Source organism: Pan troglodytes, chromosome 22, assembly GCF_028858775.2.
Source record: "Pan troglodytes isolate AG18354 chromosome 22, NHGRI_mPanTro3-v2.0_pri, whole genome shotgun sequence".
Taxonomy (NCBI): Eukaryota; Metazoa; Chordata; class Mammalia; order Primates; family Hominidae; genus Pan; species Pan troglodytes.
Window position 1 is genome coordinate 16905991 of NC_072420.2, and position 23708 is coordinate 16929698.

The window sequence follows — 23708 nt, forward strand, 5'->3', positions numbered from 1 at the left end:
ACAGTGTGTTTGGAGCTTCATCCATGTTATACAGTTGTCATTTCTTCCCTCTCATGGTATTTTGTTGTATGACTATAATTTTTTTCTATCCTTCTGTTGATGGACATACTAAAAAAGTATTGCCTGTTTATATGCAGGGCATTGTCCTAAATCCAGGGATGTAGCTGGGATAATGATGGACTGAGTTCCTACCTTAATGAACCTCATTTTCTGCTAGGGAAAGAAACATTAATTAGAGTTATTAGTATGATAAAGAACCAGTGTAATGTGGAAAAAGAACATAAAATAAGAAAACAGAGCTAGTACCTAGAGGGCTTCTTAGAAAAAGTGATGTGTAAACTAGTAATACATAATCCAAAATGTAGAATGTAAATGTTTTTCTCTCACTTCCTAATTCTCACTCCACAGTGAGCATCTATTCATTGTTTCTTGTATATCCTAGAGAGATAGATGAGACTGGCTTACATTCAGGCATTCATCCTGTATTTATAATTTAAATAAAAGTAGGAGTATACTCTTTCTTTTTTTTTTTGAGACGGAGTCTCGCTCTGTCGCCCAGGCTGGAGTGCAGTGGCGCAGTCTCGGCTCACTGCAAGCTCCGCCTCCCGGGTTCACGCCATTCTCCTGCCTCAGCCTCCCGAGTAGCTGGGACTACAGGTGCCCGCTACCACGCCCGGCTAATTTTTTGTATTTTTAGTAGAGACAGGGTTTCACCGTGTTAGCCAGGATGGTCTCGATCTCCTGACCTCGTGATCCCCCTGCCTCGGCCTCCCAAAGTGCTGGGATTACAGGCGTGAGCCACCGCACCCGGCCAGAAGTATACTCTTTCTATTTGCTTCTTTTTCTTGAGTTTATTTTTCATGTATATGTAATTATTCATATCAGGATTTGTAGATTTATCTCAGTATTTTTCCTTTGTTTCCTAGGGTTTATCAAAATTTATTTAAATATTCTCCTAGAATAGGGTATTCATGTTACAACAAATTTGAAGAAAGTTAATACATTTCCACCCACTATAGAGGCTGATGGGAGCAATATGTCAGCACACTGATAACTTACTCATACTCTAATTTAGGAAACTCTGTCTCCTACTAGCTGTTACCAGCAAGGTCTCCATAGTCCTAGGTTTAAATCCTAACATTATCATTTAATAATTGTGACCTCAGGCAATTTATTAAATTATCAGAACCAGTTTATTCACTTATATGAGGAGTTATCTTGAGAATTAAATGAGATAATTCACGTGGAACTCTTCAGGCAGTGTCTGTCACATAAAGAACACCTAAGTTGTTACCTATTCTTATAAAATTTATCAGCATTGTTGTTGCTGAATATTTGAGTTATTTTCAATATCGTGAACATTTTTATGCATATATTATTGAACACTTGCGTGAACATAGCAGAGTTGACAAGTCAAAGTGCTTGCAAATTTTAAATACTAGTGTTATCAAATTGCCTACATGTAGTTATATTGTTTTATTCTACTATTGATATTTGTCTAAAAAAAGACATTAAAAATGTAATCTCATATTTCAAAATGTATTTCTTTGATCTTTGTGAGGGTCAGTTTTTTTCATAAATATTTTGGCAATTGGGATTTATGTTGACTGTCATTCATCTTCTTTATACGTTTATTACACTGAGTTTCTTTTAGTTAAGTGAACACTGATCTTCTAAGACAATTGATTCATCTATAATTTGCAAATTATATTTTGTGGTTTATAATTTGTCTTTTAAATTTATTTTTTGTGTCTTACTATACATAATTTTTTAGATCTTATAAAATACAGCAACTTTTTATAGATTTGGTCCTGTGATCACTTATAAAATTATGCAAAATTTTAATTCTGCTGCTTTCATGGTTTTATAATACTTTTTGTTTTGATTACAAGATAGAAGATTTTAGTTTTCTCTGAATAGTAAAATATCCAGAGAGTCTAAACATAAAATACTGACTAATGCCTCCTTTTCACGCTGACTTGACACATATACTAAATCATACCTATACTAAATCCCTTATCAGGGATTTATACTTAATCATATACTAAATCCCTACTTATAAGTAGCTCTAACTGGGTCTGTGTATTCCACTGATCTAGTTTTCTGTTTTTGGACAATACACTGAATACCAGTGATCTTATTGTAGATCGTTTGTAATACACTCTCACATTTTGTTAGAAGAACACTTAGTAATTTTTGTTCTTTTATAAACAGGAAGTTTGGCAAGCCTCATTTTTCTTCTGATGATTTTTAAAATCAATTGCTACTTCCTTTCCAAATCCTTTTAGAATTGTATTTATGTGTTAATTTAACATGAAGCAGATAATTTTTTTTTTAGTATTTTGAGTCTTGCCCAAAAGGAACATGATAAGCCTTTTCACTTTTATTGTCTTCTGTTGTGTTCTTTAGTAAGGTTTTATAATTTTATTTCATAATAGTCTTATGTCCTTTTGTTTAATTTATTCCTACATAATTTTTTTTGCCTTTATGAATAGGGTCATTTACTTCCACTTTTTTTTTTAACCAGGTTATTGAAAGGGTAGGTAATGGGATAATTAATTAATTTAACATGTTTATGTTGTATTTAGTTAACTTTATTGAACTCTTTGTTTTCTAATGGTTTTTCATTTTATTTTCTTGATTATTTCAGTAAACTGTCTCCCAAAAATTATTTTCTATATCTTTATTTCTTATTTCATTTCTGGTTTTATTGCGGTGATCAGAAATTTTTATAACATATTCTCAATATTAAAATAATGGTAGTAGGCGCCTTTGTCTAGTTTCTGATTTTAGTGTCTCCAGTGTTTTATTATTATGTATAATGTGTAGTTTTGGTTCTGCTTTATGAATTTTAAAATACTCTCAAATTAGTAGATAAGGGTTTCCAACTAAACTGATTGGTATTGAAATTTAGAAATTTTATAATATACCTATTAAGATGCTGAATAGATTTCTCCTTCTTAATACTTGTAAACCCTTAATTCTTAATAATTGTAAAGGTGTTAACTTTGATCTATGTTTAAAAAAATTATTGTAAACACTTTTTGTTATCTCATATATTTTTTGTACACCACACTGTTTGTTTACCAAAAGTGGGTGTGGGTGTTGGCATCTGGGTACATAGACAAAATTGATCTATAGTTTCTTTCTTTATATTTGTCAATTTTGGATATACAAATTATATATATATAATATATCTATATTATACAGCCTTTTATAACCATTAAGGAGGCTTTCTCTTGTTTTGTGGTTTTTTTTTGAGACGGGGTCTCGCTCTGTCGCCCAGGCTGGAGTGCAGTGGTGCGATCTCGGCTCACTGGAAGCTCCGCCTCCCGGGTTCACGCCATTCTCCTGCCTCAGCCTCCTGAGTAGCTGGGACTACAGGCTCCCGCCACCACGCCTGGCTAAGTTTTTTTGTATTTTTAGTAGAAATGGGGTTTCACCGTGTTAGCCAGGATGGTCTCAATCTTCTGACCTTGTGATCTGCCCATCTCGGCCTCCCAAAGTGCTGGGATTACAGGCGTGAGCCACTGCGCCCGGCCGCTTTCTCTTGTTTTTCTGGCTCTGTGGCAATTTAGATATCACAGAAATTATCTGGTCCTTGAAGATTTGACATAACAGCCCAGCTCGAAAACATTGGGCTTGATATCTTTCGTGTTACCAGATTTCTAGGGCAAACTTTTAAGTTTTACAGAGTCTGTTCAGTTTTTCTGCCTCTGAAAGCAGTTCTGGTAGTTTATATTTTTCTAGATTATTATCTGTTGGGATACTGTAGTCTATTGACAAAGTTATATGTGTTATTCTTCAAGAAATTTTAAAACATTTTTTTCTGTATTATCACCTTTCTTATTTCTACCGATGAGTTTTCTTCCCCTTTTTGGTCTTCCATCCAACTTTTTTGAAAGAAAAAGCCTTTGACTATCAAATTGTTACATTATATTTTATTTCTCCTACTTTATATTTTATTTTTCTAAATTCTTGAAATCTTTTCTATATTTAAATTGGATATATATGTGTATATATATATCTATATCTTTTTTTTTTTTTTTTTGGATGGCGTCTCGCTCTGTCACCTAGGCTAGAATGCAATGGCACAGTATCGGCTCACTGCAACCTTTGCCTCCCGGGTTCAAGTGATTCTCCTGCCTCAGCTCCCAAGTAGCTGGGATTACAGGCTCCCGCCACCATACCCAGCTAATTTTGTTTGTTTGTTTGAGACGGAGTCTCACACTGTTGCCCAGGCTGGAGTGCAATGGCATGATCTCAGCTCACCACAACCTCTGCCTCCTGGGTTCAAGCAATTGTCCTGCCTCAGCCTCCCGAGTAGCTGGGATTACAGGCACCCATCACCACGCCTGGCTAATTTTTCCTGTTTTTTAGTAGAGACAGGGTTTCACTGTGTTGGCCAGGCTGGTCTTGATCTCCTGACTTCAGGTGATCTGCCCACCTTGGCCTCCCAAAGTGCTGGGATTACAGGTGTGAGCCACTGTGCCTGGCCTGGAAATTTTTTTGACTAACAGCCCAATAGGTTTTGATATCTGATATTCCCATATTAGTATAGTTTTTTATTTCTTTGGCTCAAGAATAATTTAGAGCCATATTTTAAATTTTCTAAGTATTTAGGTTGGAAGATATCCCTATTTATAATTCCTATTTGTGTTACAGTGTGGTCAAAGAATATGGCCAATATTATTTCAGTCCTCTGGAATTTGAAGTAAGTTTTCTTCATTTCTTGGCACTGTCAGTTTTTAAAAAATAGCCCATAAGCATTTTAAAATACACATAAACTCTCTTAACCAACTTTATTTTAGAGATAAGAGCAATCAGACTTAGAAGATTATGTGCCTTATTCTATGTCACAATTATAAATGACGTATCTAGCTTTTTGAATTTTAATCTCATCAGTTTCCCATTAGATTTAACTGCCTCCAGAATATATATGTTTATATTTTTGGTATCCACATACTCACATATATATATATTTGGTATCTTCATATATATATATATATAGAGAGAGAGAGAGAGAGAGTTTACATAAAAAATTAAGTCCATAAGAAGTTATAAATTTAGAATATGGTTTTACAGTATTATTTAGAAAAGTAGAAAAAAGTCTAGGTAGAAATTATTTGCATCTTTAGAACTGAACAAGGTCTCAAAAGCATGACTTAAACTAATTTTGCTGATGGGTCATCTGTAGGTAGATGGGGAATGAACAAGAAAGGATATCACACATATGGAGAACTTAAGAAACAAAGGCATGTGTGCATTTGTGAGGAGACAAGCCTAACCTAGATAGGAGGGAGATCCTTGTTGCAGGATGATAGGAAATAAGATTGAATAAATGGCATTAAGCCTGATTAAAGGTCTAGTGAAAAAGTTAAAAAAATAAAAAAAATTAAATAGCAGTTCTGTCATCTAATGACTAGTATCACATTTCATTTTGCACATGCGTGGTGATTTCATTGCAGTGTCTGTGATAATTAACTTAAAATAATTAGCATAGACCACCAAAAAATATGGGCAAATATAATTCTAGAACAGGATTCTGAGGAGGTAGTATGAGACAAATATAATGTTAATTTACTCATAATGGCAGATTGTGTAGAACTCTGCTAAATATACTAGCATGGAACATCTGTTGAGAATTCGAATAAATATGATTCCAGTATATTTTAAAAGCCAAAAATTTCTTAAGGAAGTGTATAAAAAATAGTTAAGGAATGCATTTATGCTAGTAAAAATGTTTTTTTGTATGTTTGAAAAACAGCTTCTAGAAATTTAGAAGGTAATTTCTTAAGAAGGAAGTGTATAAAAAATAGTTAAGAATTGCATTTATGGTGGTAAAAATGTTTTCTTATGTGATTGAAAAACAGCTCCTAGAAATTTAGAAGTATCTTTCTACCTCTGCTGGTTTAAACACCTATATACTGAAAAATACTGTGACTTTGGCAATTTGCTTGTGAAAATTAGGAGAGTCTTAAATTCAGCAAAATCAAGAGGTGAACATATAATCTTAGAGTATAAGAGGTTATATATTTCAGTTCTATAATAGAAATCTGCTATTTATTAAAACAGCTTCTATTTTGAAAGTAGGTAGGGGAATGATGACCATGTAGTGGAATCACTCCGTGCATGTAAACCTGCAATATTAATTTAAGAGACTCAGTACAAATTTGTTTTATTTTGGTCATGCTATTTTGTACTAAAGTATGATATATGAAATATTTGAATATTCTAAAAGTCTATTACAGGTTGAGTATCCCAAATCCAGAATTCAAAATCTGAAATATTGCAAAATCCAAAACATTTTGAGTGCCAACATGATACTCAAAGGAAATGTTCATTGGAGTATCGTGGATTTTGGATTTTTTGATTCGGAATGCTCAACCAGCATAATGCAAACATTCCAAAATCTGAAAAAAATCTAAAATTGGAAACACTTCTGGTCCCAGGTATTTCAGATTAGGGATACTCAACCTGTAGCCTGTGACAATCATTGTCGAAGGTTCATATCAACAATAACAGTAATTGAATTGTTAATGTTTTAGATTTATTCTCAAATTCTGCATACTTTGATTATTATGTATCTTCTCCCCCCTTCCCCGTTTTTTTTTTTTTTTTTTTTCCAAATTTGGATAATAGGAAGATTTTTAAAGAGCTCTAAGAGAAGCTTATGTGTGCTACCTAGGCACACAGTAAGTGTTGATAATCTTAAATATTAAAATACAGTTGATATTTATGGCTTTTATTCACATAAGACTTTGGAATGACATATATATCCTCAAAAAAAAAAGTCAGTTTTTTCAAGGGAAAAGTATTTTAGAATAATTTGTTCTCTTATTCTATTTATAATCTTATGCTGCATAGAAAGAACATATTAGCCTTCCTTTTAATGAGTATGATATTACATAACTAGAATATTTCATTTAATGTTTATCAGTTATTTTTTCTCCCATCTGTAAAATACAACCATATAGATCATAACATCTAGATGTCAAAGAATTACTTAAGAAAGGCATGCATTTTTTAAATTAAAAAAACTTTTTAATTGAATGGATTTTTTGTAATCTTGCCTGAAGCACAAAATGTTTATGCTTATTAGAGCTAGAATTTACATATAAGTATAATATAAATGAATATAAAAAGCTTTATCTTAATCATATGGTCCTCTTGTACATAGCAATATGTACAATATGTGTAAATCTATACATATTTCTATATGGTCAGATATTTTCTAGATTTTGCTTGTATATTAAAACATGCGTTAGTATTTGTTATTTCCCATTATTATTTGTATATTATGAGATATTTTTGTTTATAAAGAAAAACTAAGTTTAAACCTTAAGGTAATAATAGTGATAATATATAATCATTATTATTCTTACATTAATAAAATGTACGTACTGTTGAAGCAATAAATACTTCTTTTTGTGATAATTATAACCCCGGGGCTTGATGTTGCATTCCTTATTGGTGGGCTATTCAGCTAAAAGTTAATTGCAATGATACGACTATGCATTTAAGAACAATTTTCTTTCAGATTTGAGTATTGTTGGGAGCTATATATCAACTCTAGAATTTTAGTGTTCAAACTGATGCTTAGAAAGGTAAAACAGAACGGGAAAACTTACCATCTCCATCTTATGATGTCTGTGAATAGACTTTGACTAGGCTCTGATAAATTTTACAGAATTACTCACATTGTAAGTTTAGACATATTTTACCGCTTTCATGTGTGGAAGCAAAAAGAACGTTTATATAGTGAAGGGATAAAGAAGGGCCTTTGTGGCCAGGCACGTGGCTCACGCCTGTAATCCCAGCACTTTGGGAGGCCAAGGCGGGCGGATGATGAGGTCAGGAGTTTGAGACCAACCTGGCCAACATAGTGAAACCCCATCTCTACTAAAAATACAAAAAATTTAGCTGGGCGTGGTGGTGGGCGCCTGTAATCCCAGCTACTTGGGAGGCTGAGGCAGGAGATTCGCTTGGACCTGAGAGGTGGAGGTTGCAGTAAGCCGAGATCACGCCACTGCAATCCATCCTGGGGGAGAGTGGGAGACTTCTTTTTTTTTTTTTTTTTTTTTAAAGAAGGGCCTTTGTGGTCAGTTATTCAGAAAATTCCTTGAGTCTATGGAACATGGGACTGTGTTCTTAGTTGTACTGCCTTGTTTGTGATACTTTAAAAGCCAAAAAAAAAAAAAAAAAGAAAAGATTTAAATGCAAGAAGAATTAAACTCATAATATTGAAGGATTTTTAGGTGTTCAAATAATTAACCAAAATTATCATTTTCATTGCATTTTCCAGGCAATTAAGTTGGAATATGCAAGGTTGGTTAAGTTGGCCCAAGAAGATACCCCACCAGAAACCGATTATCGTTTACATCATGTAGTGGTCTACTTTATCCAGAACCAGGCACCAAAGAAAATTATTGAGAAAACATTGCTAGAACAATTTGGAGATAGAAATTTGAGTTTTGATGAAAGGTAATTTGAAAGTATAAAATTCTTATGCTCAAATTGTTCTTTTTTTTTTTCCTGCAGATTCCCAGGATAATTTTTGAGTATTTATTTTATATATGCATGGGCACATATTTTAATAAATACGTAACAAAATTTGAACTCAATGTGACTAGTTGCTGGAGTCTGTGGCCTTTTGAAGTTTGAACTGAAAATAACTTAGATCATTTTAATAAATTTTAATTGTGAATCAAGTAATCACTGCACTTATTACACTCAATATTTTAGAAACAAAAATGGGCTTCTCAACCTCTGTGCTATATAGACAGTTTAAATTAGATAAATCTTTGTTGTTGGGGCTGTCCTATGGTTGTAGGATATTTAATAATATCCCTCATCTCTTCGTTAGATGACAGTAGCAGCTCCCAAGTTGTGGCATACCAAAATATCTCCAGGTATTGCCAAATAACTCCTAGGGGAGCAAAGTCACCCTTATTAGAGAATCACTGGAGAAAAGCTTTCAGTCTCGCAGATAAAATAATTAAACATTCTTTGACATAAAGAGGAGGCTTAGAAGGGTTAAATTAGATTCACGCAGAAATATTTTCTCTGGAAAGAGAAAATATTCTATAGAAATTTCTGTAGAATTTCTGTAGAATATAGAAAATATTCTATAGGATATTTCCAGAGAATGTTTTCTCTAGATTATATTAGTAGTTTTATAAAGAATTATTCAGAAAGTCCTATTAAACTACTAATGTTAAAAATCACAATTTAATTAGAATGAGTGACACTAGAAAATAATTTTAGGGCTCATGTGAAATTTTAGAGTATTGAAAGTTATTTTCATATATAAAAACATTTATGCTGTTGCAGTTCATTGTAATTTTAATTCTGAAATGATCATCCTTTTATGAGCGTCTCAAAAATACTGAGTTAAAAGTGTATAGCAAAGAATATGAGGGGAGGCAAAGCATCTGGATCGATCCTACCTTATTAGATATGTGCCGTGAAATGTAGGATTCTGTGCATAATACAAATAAATAGTTGTGAACAATATCTGATAGGTGGTTGAATGCTCAATGAATGTTGGCCACTACTGTTTATATTAGTAGCAGTGTGGACATCATTTATTTTGATACATACGACTGCAGAGAGTTCAGAAACAGGGTTGTTGTGACCCTCGTTATCTGTGCTATCAGTGTACTGAGTTCCATTGGATCTATGCTCTTTAATTTGGAGAAGATATTAATGGAGTAATCACATTGACTTTTCAGTCTTTTGCAGTTCTCTGACTATAACTAGTTAATCTGTTTTGATAACCTGACTTGTGCTTGAAAGACAGAGTTATGCACATGTGAATAAATACATTTCGTGAGGATTTCTTTATCACTGATTCTGATCATAAAATCCAGTGGGATGTTTCCATTTTTACCTGAGATGATAGGCACGTTTTAGACTCTTTAGTATTTAAGAATAAATAATACCATATGGGGGGAAAAGAAGATGCAGTGTCTCTTGAGCTTGCTTAATAGATGCACATTATTTTTTAAAAGTTTCATTTTTTTCCTATGCAAACTGTGTTAATTAGAATGTAATTTAAAAGCCATATATCAACACAACACAGTAAATTTCAATTAGAATTATTGCTCCTGTCTTCTTTGTAATTCCCCAACATTGGTCCCAAAAATGTTTTTCACTTAAGGTTATTTAGGAGTTGTTTCTATACAAAAGTACTGCTGTTTTTGCTCAGTGTTTATGGATTTTGCTTTTGATTTACAAATATATATATATACACACACATACACACACGCTCATATGTATGTGTTTTTTTTTAAGGTGTCACAACATAATGAAAGTTGCTCAAGCCAAACTGGAAATGATAAAACCTGAAGAAGTAAACTTGGAGGAATATGAGGTAATGTGCTTTCTTAGAGGTTAAACTACAGATTTAGGGATTCTGTAATTCACTGATATTCCTTTCATTTCAGCCCAACTGAAGTTGAATTTGTTATGAATGATGAGTAAAAAAATTAAGTTTCCAAGTCAATGCTCAAGTAATTAATAATTTTATATGTGATTTTAGGATTAACATGATATGATAGCATGTAGACCAAAAAGTTTAAAATCAAAAAAGGAAGATTTTTGTTTTTTTATTTCAATACTAATTCTCAAGTACTTTTTAAATGAACTTTTCTAGCTTAAAAACAGAATAACAAATGCATGGTTAATTTTGAAATCAACTTAGAAATTGCTGTTACATAATACCAACAAGTAATATTTATCAAGACCCTACTATATGCCAGGCATTTGTCTAAGCCCTTTACATATATTAACTGATTTAATTCAGACAGTAACACTGTAAGATAGGTAGTGTTCTTATTCCCATTTGACACACGAGAAAATAAGGCATAGAGCAGTGAAGTAACCTGCCTAAGGTTTTCACAGCCGCAAGTTTACAGCTTGGCTAATAGAACCTACATTCTTAACTGTTGCACTACACTGTGCAACTGTACCCTGTGGGCTGTATTTTTTCCTTCACTTTGATTCATCAGATATATTTTGGGGAAGTTAGAGATTCATTTTAGTCCCTATATGCCATATATATTTGTCATTGTGAGACAGTGTTGTGTGTGAGAGAGCACTTACATAGGTACTTGTACATGTGCTTGTGGGATTTTTTTGTGCACAAAATTCTTTTTGTCAACTTTGGCTTTAAAATATTCTTTATTTTAATTGATGAATTCATACACCTAGTATTTCTTCACGTTTTTAAATTTAATCTTATGCATTGTCTTTTTTTTAATTTATAAGTCTAGTAAATTTTAAGTTGTTTTCTTGGGTGCCTTTGCTTAATATTTAGTTCCATTTACAAACTTAATTATGGTACTTTAGATTCCCTAAATAATTAGTGTAATTTACTACACAAACAGGGAAGAGGAAAGAGAGAGAAAACACTCATTATTGATGAAAACCTTAGCTAGTTTGGCATATAAGGTAACTACCTTAATTCACTAAAGAGTGTCTCTAAAAACAAAAATAGGAAATAATAAAACTGCAGCAAATATATAGAATTGTGAGCACTGAAAGCTTAAAATTTTTGTTGTCAAAAGCAAGGCAATGAAAATAAGCGAAAAGTAAAATACTGGAAAAGAAGAAACAAAGACATCATTATTTGTAGTTTTTTTTACCTTGAAATTCAAATAAAATCTACAACTGATTTATTAGAACTAGTAAGACAGCTTTGCAGCATGCAAACTTGTGTCAGACATCAATTTTATTCCCTTTTGCCAGTAAAAAAAAGTATGAAAAAGTATAAAAGTGAGACCATTTACAATAGTATCTGAAACTATGGAGTATATAGAAATAAATTTAACAAAAGGTGCGTGTGACTTCTGTGGGGAAAATTATAAAACTTACTGGGAGACATTACCAAAGACCTAAATAAATGGGCATACATATGGTATTTGGAAAACTTGATATTATTAATATATAGATATTGCTTTTCCCCCAAATGCTTTATAAATTCAGTGCAGGCTGTATGAAAATTCCAGCAAGATGTTTTATGGAGCTTGATAAGCCAACTGAAAAATGTTACGGAAATGCAAAGATCCCAGTCCACCTCCCATCTCTGACAAGCAAGTTAGTGAACAGTATAAAGACTTTTTAATAAATGGTTCTGGGAAATAAATAAAATTTGATTTCTTCTTTATTCCATATGCAAAAATTCATTTCAATTGTGAAAGACTCCTGTGTAAAGCTGTTTAGAAGTCAACATAGGTAGAAGCCCAAAGACATTCATTTATCCATAAGGGGCACTCACTCACCAGATATTTTTGACCAGGATATGTAATCTAGAGCCAGAGAAATTCAAAATTTGTTTTCTCTTGACCCTGAGGAGCAAGTCAAGTCATCTTTTAGCTAATAATGACTCCAAATCTGTGCCCTCCACATTGATTGAGAGCTCTTCCCTTGTCCCCAAGATTCGTGTTCATGGAACTTGATTTTTAATTGTGACTTGATTCTGCAATGCTTCCTTCAGTTTGCTTCAACAGATTGGACTCATTATGTTTTTTTTCATAAAATCTTCTCATATTCTAACTGCAGGGCCATTAAATCATACAAGTATTTAAATGATATGTTTTTAGATTCTGCATATTCCTCCTATCTTTGTCTTGCTCTAAGTTCAGGGTTCAGTAAACCATAGCCTGCAGACCAGCTTACCACCTGTTTTTGTAAATAAACTTTTATTGGAACATGGCCATTTGTATACATATTGTCTGTGGATACTTTCACACTGCAGTTACAGAGTTGAGTAACTGAAGAAGATGAGGCTTGCAAAGTCTAAAATATTATCTGGCCTTTTACAGAAAAAGTTTGCCTACTCACAACTTCTAAGGCGATTCTAATGACAACAAGGAATGACAGTTTGAATACCTTCCCCAGAAAAGCTAACTTCATACTTGCAGGACAAATTTTACCTTTATTTGTTATGAAGATCTACTAATAGCATGAAAATTATGTCTTGAAAATTAAAATTAAGACTGGATGTGGTGGCTCATGCTTATAATCCCAGCACTTTTGGAAATCAAGGCACAGGGAGTTGTTTGAGGCCAGGAATTTGAGACCGGCCTGGCCAACATAGCAAGACCCTGTCTATATAAAACAGATTAAATAATTAACTGGAACTGGGAGCATGCACCTGTAATTCAAGCTACTTGGGAGACAGAGGTAGGAGGATTGCTGGAGCCCAGAAGGTGAAGTCTGCAGTTAGCCGTGATCGTGCCACTGCACTGCAGACTGGGCAACTGAGTGAGACCCTGTCTCCAAAAAAAAAAAAAAAAAGTTTATATTCAAGGAGAATATCGTTGGCTAATAACTATGTTTCTTATTTTTGTTTATAATGTTTATATAAAAGCCTTAACACTTTTGTTATCAGTATTCTCTTTCCAATTTATCCTACATTGAATTTCAGTTATTTTTCTTGAGTCAATTATTATAAAGTAAGCTAAGAAAATCTTGACTTTGGTATCACCTTAGAATTATTTAGTCCTATTACATGCCCTATAGTTGTTTTGTGGGTGGGGAGGGGCATTGAAATGTGAACTGCAGTTATTCTTTTACCATATCTCATGTAAATAAACTATTCGCCTACACACTTAAAGTCAAATTTACCACATATTTGCGAAGTTAAAAGTTAAATAAATCTAACTTTTTTTAGTTTCTTAAAATTATGTATCAAGTATGTGTCCAAGCTTTGATTCATACTCAGCGTAATAATTTCATTTTCTTCCATCAGTTGATGTAGATATAATAATAGTTCAATAATATGATTTTATACTGATGAATTTTTGAGATGACCTGATTGATTATCCTGCCTTTATATTTCTGTTATCTGCTAGTAAAATCTTTATTGTTTAAAACATTTCATATCCATGCCTAATAATTTTTAGATTTAATGTTGTATTAATAAATAGTCTTGTGTGCCAGAAAGTAAAGTCTTGTTTTAGTTCTGATGTATCTTCATTTTGAACTCTTTATTTCTATTAATTCAAATAGTAGCGAAGCAGTGCATTACTTTTTGTACAGTTTCATAGTACTTTTTAAATCTTATTCTGAACATTTTTAATATTTTCTTTCACCTACAGGAGTGGCATCAGGATTATAGGAAATTCAGGGAAACAACTATGTATCTCATAATTGGGCTAGAAAATTTTCAAAGAGAAAGGTAAGGCAAAGTGGACAAATATGGAAAGAGCATAATTTTTGCACTTAATTCTATTCAGGTGTGACCTCATCCATGGAAAAGATTTTATTCATACTCTGTATTTTTAATAAATGTTTTATTTTAGATCAGTTTTAAATTTACAGAAAAATTACACAGTTGATATAGAGACTTCCCATATACCCCACATAAAATATATTTTCCATTTAAAACTCTGTAAGGTTGGCATTAGTGTCTGTGTTTATTAGCTCTCAAACACTACCCTTGAAGCTGAGTCTGATCTTGATATCAAGTCAGAGATAGTGTTTGCAGTCTGTCTTTGTGAACTTTCAGGTTCTGTAAAAAGTGTAGCTGTAGAAAATTTTTGTGTACTGTGACTTTAAACAAATTTTGGATTAATTTTCATTTAAATTAAAGATGGTCTTAAAGGAATATCTACTTATTTAATTATACTATTATTTTAATTGTTATTAAGAAGAAAGGATACATTTTGCTTTACTTACATTTTAGATTATTTACTAGTTTGCATGTATTTCTCCACATATTTCTTAATGCGTGTTGTTTAACATTAACTTCACTAGTGATTGTTTTTTGAGAAAATGCTTTATTTTCAATGCAGTGTATATTGCAGCCAAGTAAAAGGGATATTGAATTTTTCCTTTCTTTTTTGTTTTATGAAATTTAAGAAGCTCCCACTTAGGTAATGATGCTTCTTTTTCAAAAAAAGAAACGAAGATCAGTGTTTAATTTTGGAGCTATGCTGTCCAACATAGCAGCCACCTGACAAAACTTAAATAACTAAAACTTTTAAAACCAAAGTTCAGTTCATCGGTTACACCGGCCACGTTTCAGTAGTTCAGTAGCCTCATGTGGTTAGTGGCCTCTATTTTTAGCCAGCACAGAACATTTCCATAATCACAGAAATTTCTATTGGACAGTACTATTCTAGAGGACAGTACTTTCATTTTTATATTAATAGTTATCAAAATTTTTAAAGTTATCACACAAAAGGAAAAATTGTTTTACTTAACAATTTATCTTAAGTACTTAAGTACAAATTATTTAAAGTCCTAGTCATTGTGCTATTTATAAGATAATTTCACTTTAGTCATTGATGTAGAAAACTTACTTTGATCAATACCTCCAATTTATGAGTTATGTCAATCAAGATTTTATTTCTTTAATAGGAATATTCAAATGTACTATTAGAATTTATATTTGTGCTGATTTGAGAAAAATAATATGATTGTATAATTCAATAGAGTGAGATATAAAAAGGCATTTCAGTGTTACAGATAAATCAGACTTCATAGAGATGTAGTAACTTTGTCAAGGTCACACAGCTAACTAGGAAAAGAAAAATTAAAATAGAGACCTCGTATTCTTGTATAATTTAATGAAATCATGTAAGTACAAAATGTATTCATTTATCTCAATAAGAATTAAAAAGATGAAACTGTCACTTTGTACCTATCCGGATAGCTTCTGTATTAGTTGTTCCCAGTTAACATACATTAAAGGAATTTGAGATATAACTTGGAAATATGTTTAAATATTATAATTTGCTTGTCAGTTTTCAAATACATACTTATTCAGAAAGTTAATGTTCTAGTATAGTAAATACTTACCAAATTAGAAGGATTAACTAGAAAATCAATAATGGTGACAGATATTACTTGTGGAATATCTTTTAAAGAAATATTGGTGTGTGTGGGACTGTGATCCCAGCTACTCAGGAGGCTGAGGCAGGAGAATCACTTGAACCCGGGAGGCAGAGGTTGCAGTGAGCCAAGATCGCGCCACTGCACTCCAGCCTGGGCGACAGAGCGAGACACTGTCTCAGAAAAAAAAAAGAAAGAAATACTGTTGTTTTTTTTTGTTTTACTTTAAATCTTTAAATATAGCAGTTATTGTAGCTAGCTGTTTGTAAAATATTGCCAAAAGATTCTGTCAAAATTGTTTTTAATGAAAATGTAAACGTTTAAAGGCTTGAATGAAATACTGATGGACCCTTGCGAGTCCTGAGAACAGTGAAGTGAAATCATGGTTGCAAGAACCATAATTTTATGGAGTGTACCAGGCTACATGATCTTATTTTATCTTAGATAAGAATATGGTAATTGGACTGCTAAATCTTATTCTAAATTTATTTGAATATACATTCGTAAGCACTTTAAAGTTTGATAACATGGAACATTTTGCGTACCTCAGTAGAGAATTGGAACAAGGTCATGGTTTCAGAGCAATTCTCAAAGAGGTGACTCAGGTCTAGAAAGCCAGATGTCAGTGTCATTCAGGAGAGATCTTCTTAACAGGAAACTCAGTAGCTATAAAGGAAAAGATAGATGTGCTAGTTACTTATTAATTAACGAACTACTACAACTTAATGTTGTAAAACAACTTTTAATATTATCACTTCCTTCGTTTTTCATAAATAAAATCTTTAACTGAGAATATGTTTATTAACCTAATATCATTTCAAAATAAAATGTTATACTTAATCTCAAAAACAAATTCCTAGAAAGCCGTTTTCAAAAAATGTTTAAAATAGACCTATTTATCATGACACCTTCAGGTGTGTAATTTGATTTGCCATGAATGTATACATTAATTTTTAAATAATTTTACATTTAACATTTGGGATGTGGAATGGATTTATTTTGTATCTAAGTACATGAATTAAGTAATAAACAGTAATTATTGGCAGAAGCGTCTAGAGTTTAAAATTCTGTTTCTTTACAATATTTCATTTTTTTAAATATATTTTTCCATATTAATCTGTGAAAAAATATATTAATGAAAAACGCAAAGGAAATATTTTAAAATAATATTTTTTATTTCAGTTATACAAATACTTGGCTAGATATAGTTTTTCTTTTGACATGTTAGAAGGATAGTTTGGAGGTAAAAGTAATTCTTTATTAAATATTTTTTTCTTCCATTTTTGTTTTGTTTTGTATTTTTGAGTTGGGGTCTTGCTCTGTTGCGCAGGCTGGAATGCAGTGGTATGATCATGGCTCACTACAACCTCTTACCTTCTCAGCTCAAGAAGTCCTTCCTCCTCAGCCTCCTGAGTAGCTGGTACTACAGGCATGTACCACGATGCCCAGCTAATTTTTTTTTTTTTTAATGTTTTTGTAGAGATGAGGGTGTCAACTATGTTGGCCAGGCAGGTCTTGAACTTCTGGCCTCAGCTGATCCTGTCACCACCACCTCCCAAAGTATTGGAATTACAGGCATGAGCGACTGTGCCTGGCCCCTTTTCTTCCCTTTTTAAAACCTAATTTGAATTTCATAATATCTAGACTTACATTAATATAACACATATGCCTAATTCTATCACTTCTTTTTTTTTTGAGACGGAGTTTTGCTCTTGTTGCCCAGGCTGGAGTGCAGTGGTGTGATCTCAGCTCACCTCACCCTCCACCTCCCGGGATTCTGCTGCCTCAGCCTGCCGAGTAGCTGGGACTACAGGCATGTGTCACCATGCCCGGCTAATTTTGTATTTTTAGTAGAGGCGGGGTTTCTCCATGTTGATCAGGCTGGTCTCGAACTCCCTACGTCAGGTGGTCCGTCTGCCTCAGCCTCCCAAAGTGCTGGGATTACAGATGTGAGCCGCCGCACCCGGCCTCTATCAGCTTTTTTATGTTTGGAGGCTTTTTGTTTTTGCTTTATTCCACTAGGTTTCCCAGATTTAGAAGAAATCTTTCATTGTCCACTTCCTCTATTTCCTTTAGATATTCTTATTTCTATTTTTTTTTACATTTTTCTCAGTAACTAAAACTGTCTGCACATAGAAAAGAACCTAAGTTGTCATTGAACAAACCAAATGATGTTTGTGATCATTTACTTCATATAAATGCGACATTGCGTTAAACAAGTAGATTGTTGGCTTTCACATTAGCTTCAATTTTGAGTTTAAATGGAAGACATCAGGAAAATAAATACCAAGGAAAACAGAACTATCTGACTTTATCAGTTATTGCCTCTTTTCCCAGATTTTTTCTTAATTTATAGCTCCTCTTTTTTTACTTTTAAGATAACTATCTCTGGGTTTCAGATGTTGCTGTTGCTAAAAAGGCGCTCTCAAGCATACACTGCGTCAGATGATATTTTTTATTATAATGTAGATTATCAAAACTTAAGCATACTTAAAATGTTTCATAATTATAGCTGACTTTGTTTCTACAAAGGTGAAATACTAATGTTATATGTTTCTTTTTAATTTTCAAGTTATATAGATTCCTTGCTGTTCCTCATCTGTGCTTTTCAGAATAACAAAGAACTCTTGTCTAAAGGCTTATACAGAGGACATGATGAAGAATTGATATCACATTATAGAAGAGAATGTTTGCTAGTAAGTTGAATGCATATAGTATGATCTTATCATTTTGTCTGACATTGGGCAAGTTTTCCAGACTCATATATAAGTGAATGACTCCATAAACTCTGATGGGATAAGAACATGATGATGTCTATAAACTGGTTCTAGTCCCTTCAGATGGAAAAGTACACTCAGTACTTTATTCTTTTCTCTTTATGAATCCCAAGTACTATAGGTGATAAATGAGAAATGTTCTTAAAATAGCATCAGTTTGTTTACATTTCTGTATTTAGATTTCGTCATCACACTACCACTCCTTTTTTTGGTGGGAGAGGAAGGGATGCATAGATAAGCCTTAAAAAATGTTTTATGTAAGTCTATAAGAATATGCAGGCTGGCGCAGCAGCTCATGCCTGTAATCCTAGCACTTTGGAAGGCTGAGGCTGGTGGATCACAAAGTCAGGAGATCGAGACCATCCTGGCCAACGTGGTGAAACCCCGTCTCGACTAAAATACACAAACACAAAAATTAGCTAGATATGGTGGTGTGTGCCTGTAGTCTCAACTACTCAGGAGGCTGAGGCAGGGGAATCGCATGAACCTGGGAAGTGGAGGTTGCCTTGAGCCAAGATCGCGCCACTGCATTCCATCCTGGCAACCTGGTGACAGAGCAAGACTCTGTCTCAAAAAAACAAGAATATACATAGAATGTATTAGAGTAATTTGTTTAACTTAAAAAATTGAATTTTCAGGTACAAGAATCTATAGCTGATTTTAAACATAAATACAACCAAAACCTGATGGTTCCTCTGAAACCTTCAAAAAATGGTATAATGTTTCTCATCATTTTTTGTAGTAACCCAGCCACATTTGGTTATTTGTTTTACATGGGAATTGAAATGAAACCTCATCAAGATTACTTTAGTGTTCCTTTCAGATTTTTTCACATTGTATATTTACAAAGTGTCAGGTTCTGAGGGATACAAACATGAGTAAGATGTACTTCCTGTCCTCAGAAAACTCAGTCTGGTAGGAGACGTAATTGTTTGTTCTGGAATAAGTGCCATTATGAGAAATATGCACAATGATATGCCTGAAATATTTGGGAAGAACCTTAAGAGACAAGGTAAACCTCATCTAGATCTTGATGGATAAATAGGAGTTTTATTCATGATAGAGAAGGGAGAATATTCCAGTACACAACAGAAAATCAAGATAAGTTCACTGTGGCTATCCAGGTTATGAGGAAGTGGGGTAAGGTGGAAGTGATGAAGCTGACAATACTTGTCGATGTCAGATGATGAAGAAACTTAGATGACATTCAAATGAGTTTGCACCAGTGTAAGTTTGATTAGGTTTGGCATAATGAGGTTTGTTTTCAGAAAATAATTCTGGTAATAATAATAGCATACTAGAGGATGAACAGGAAAGAAGTAGATTGAAGTCAAGAACCTTAGAGGGGAAAGTCAAGGGACGGAGAGTGAGGGCCTCAACTCATGTAGTACAGTAGGTATGATGGTGAAGGAAATGAAATCAGGGCATGTCATAGCTGTTGGGTGAGTGGGAAGAAGGAAATGGAAGAGTCAAAGCTGCCAAACTTACTAGTTTTTCGTTTAATATTAGGGAGTCTAATAGGAGGAACAAGGTTGGCTTTGAACATGTTTTATTTAAGAGATTTCCAGGACATTCTTTGATTCAGTGAACTTAACATTAAACTTGTCATTAAATTTTATATATCCTTTAATGCATACTTCCAAAAATTGTAGTAAATACTTGAAGATTTATCTCATTTTATTCTCTTAACCCCTATGGTTGGAAGATAAAATACCCTATTATTAATATAAAGAAAGTGAAGCTAACAGATTTAGCTAATCTGTTCACGATTGGTGTATTAGTCCGTTCTCACACTGCTATAAAGATACTACACAAGACTGGGTAATTTATAAAGGAAAGAGGTTTAACGGACTCACAGTTCCACATGGTTGGGGAGGCCTCAGGAAACTTAAAATGATGGCAGAAGGTGAAGGGGAAGCAAGGACCTTCATCACATGGTGGCAGGAGAGAGAAGTGCAAGCAGAGGAAATGCCAGATGCTTATGAAACCATCAGATCTCATGAGACTCACTCCCTGTCACAAGAACAGCACTGGGGAAACTGTCCCTATGATCTGATCACCTCCCACCAGGTCTCTTCCTCAACACCTGGGGGTTACAATTCAAGATAAGATTTGGGTGGAGACACAAAGCCTAACCATATCAATTGGGTAATTGATTCATGGCCAAGTTGGACTTATACCACAACCATCTTTCCAAAATCAAAATAAATTGCATAAGAATTATGTGGTGTAAATCTAAATATATAACTTTTTTTATTTGAAATTCAGCTTAAAAGTCATGTTTATCATGCTGTAAACATAAGATTTTAAATAAGAACCCTTAAATATTATAGGTCTTATACCTGTATTTATCTCTTATGTTTCTTATTGCATGGATTTCTCTGTTCTGCTAGATCAGTGATCAGCACACTATGGCTTGTGCTCCACCTACCACTTGTTTTTATAGAAAAGTTTTATTGAAACATAGCCATGCACATTCATTTATATATTGGGTATTATTGTCTTTGTACTACAATGGCAGAGTTGAATAGTTGCAACAGAAACTTCATGGCCTTCAAAGCCTATAATAGTCCTCGTCTGGCCCTTCACAGAAAAAGTTTGCCAATCCTTGTACCAAATTGTAAGCTCCATGAGAGTTTTCTGTATTAATCACTTGAGTGCCCCTGCATCTGCAGAAATTTCTGGCACATGGTGTTGACTCTGTAGGAAGTTTTTGAAGGGAAAAGTGAATTGATTACCTTTATATTTCTGTATCAAGGAATACAATAGTATATATTCAGTTGCCGTTAATGGAGATGAGTTTTTCAAAAATTAATATGGATTCTGAATTTCTTTATTTTTAAAACTATTTTGAGTGCTTATACAATTTTATAATTTGGGGAAGTTAATCTCTAGAGAAGAAAAAATGGCCCCTGTGTTGATGATCGGCATAAGCCAAACATGACTGAAAAACACAATAATGTTTTCTCCACCGCTGTTGCTTTTGTTTCTGTTGTTGCCATACGCATAGCTTTTTCTAAAGAGAGATTTTCAGTTCTAGATAGGTTGAGATTGTTTTCTCTAAATACCGTTTGTTCTAATACTGTTTGTGAACATATTTATGTTGTCTTCCTTATTAATACTTACAGATCCTTAATTTAAAAAGGAAACAAAAACCTATTCTTTTTTTTTCCTGCATTGCATTAAGAAATTAAATGAGCAAGCCGCAGAACTCTTCGAATCTGGAGAGGATCGAGAAGTAAACAATGGTCTGATTATCATGAATGAGTTTATTGTCCCATTTTTGCCATTATTACTGGTGGATGAAATGGAAGAAAAGGATATACTAGCTGTAGAAGATATGAGAAATCGATGGTGTTCCTACCTTGGTCAAGAAATGGAACGTAAGTTTAAACAATGGTAGTAGGCACCTGAGATGTCCGGATTAAATGCAGTTAGAATTAGATGTTATTTATTCTTGCCATTTTTTATATTAAATACAATATTAAGTATTAATATTTTCACATTCACATTATTACTCTTTTTCCATATTGATGAACTAAGCTGTGTGCATTGCAGTTGCCATTTATGTTTTTGTCTCCCCCAAATGGCAATTATCTTACCTATTAGAGTAAGTTAATATTAGTAAATCATGTTGACAATGATCATGTAATAATTTCTGTATCTTTAGTTAGATTTAATTGTTTGTATTTGCAGCACACCTCCAAGAAAAGCTGACAGATTTTTTGCCAAAACTGCTTGATTGTTCTATGGAGATTAAAAGTTTCCATGAGCCACCGAAGTTACCTTCATATTCCACGCATGAACTCTGTGAGCGATTTGCCCGAATCATGTTGTCCCTCAGTCGAACTCCTGCTGATGGAAGATAAACTGCACACTTTCCCTGAACACACTGTATAAACTCTTTTTAGTTCTTAACCCTTGCCTTCCTGTCACAGGGTTTGCTTGTTGCTGCTATAGTTTTTAACTTTTTTTTTATTTTAATAACTGCAAAAGACAAAATGACTATGCAGACTTTAGTCAGACTGCAGACAATAAAGCTGAAAATCGCATGGCGCTCAGACATTTTAACCGGAACTGATGTATAATCACAAATCTAATTGATTTTATTATGGCAAAACTATGCTTTTGCCACCTTCCTGTTACAGTATTACTTTGCTTTTATCTTTTCTTTCTCAACAGCTTTCCATTCAGTCTGGATCCTTCCATGACTACAGCCATTTAAGTGTTCAGCACTGTGTATGATACGTAATATTTGGTAGCTTGTAAATGAAATAAAGAATAAAGTTTTATTTATGGCTACCTATGTGTTTGTAAGCAGGTATATTGTATATTAGTGTATTAGTAATACTAGATAAATGAATTTTGTCTGGGGATTAAGATTGGATAGTTAATAGATTAATACAATCTTTTAATTCTGCTCTAATGCTAGCAAATTGGAAAATGTTTAAGTCTTTGACACTTAAATTTATCTATATTTTTAACAAAGTTCTTGAACTTAGTATGGCACCTGAACCTGTTTTGCATTCAGTCAGGTTTTTACTCAAGTAAGTGGTTGATTTTTTTTAAGTCAAACTACACTGAAACTTTTATCCTTTTCTTAGATTAATCTTACTTTTTAAATGTATTTAAAATATACAGCAAGGTGATTATTTCAAGAGAATCCCAAAGTACTTGAATAAGGGCTATTGTAAAATTTAAAATAAATATTTATATATACACATATGTACACATACACACATGTATATATATATTCTTCATAATGGAGGACAATGTTTTGCAATATATAAATCATTCTATTTTTGTAAATTGTATATCACTTTAATTGAAAATGTTCTCTACTAATTAATACTGTGAAACAAAATTGATGTTGTTTAACTAGAAGTTATGAGTATCTTAACTGCCTTTATTCCTTTTCAAAAAGGAAAAAGCTGTAGAACATTTTGTAGATGAAACTACTGTTTAAGATTAATGAATTAATATTGTGAATGAAAATCAAAATCCATACTTTAAAGGTAATCATGTTACTAACAACCTATTTTTGAATTCATAAAAATTTCTTTATAAATGATGTTTTGTGAGCATAGT

The 23708-nt window shown here is 33.0% G+C and overlaps 1 protein-coding gene across 15 annotated transcripts in view; it reads left to right on the top strand.

Moving 5' to 3' along the window:
- The window catches only part of USP25 (ubiquitin specific peptidase 25), a 147567-nt gene extending 124645 nt beyond the window's left edge, over nucleotides 1-22922 (top strand). For 12 of the 15 annotated variants that reach the window (XM_063803629.1, XM_063803627.1, XM_009443720.5 and 9 more), the window contains 6 exons: nucleotides 8306-8484; nucleotides 10297-10375; nucleotides 14106-14185; nucleotides 18416-18539; nucleotides 21808-22003; nucleotides 22317-22922. In XM_063803629.1, the coding sequence (XP_063659699.1) occupies nucleotides 8306-8484; nucleotides 10297-10375; nucleotides 14106-14185; nucleotides 18416-18539; nucleotides 21808-22003; nucleotides 22317-22489 (831 nt within the window). In that variant the 3' untranslated portion in view covers nucleotides 22490-22922. Of the gene's footprint in view, nucleotides 1-8305; nucleotides 8485-10296; nucleotides 10376-11988; nucleotides 12169-14105; nucleotides 14186-18415; nucleotides 18540-21807; nucleotides 22004-22316 lie in introns of those variants that run through there. The other 3 variants (XM_016938423.4, XM_054675210.2, XM_054675212.2) reach the window with 2 other exon arrangements.
- Nucleotides 22923-23708: the final 786 nt, after the last annotated feature.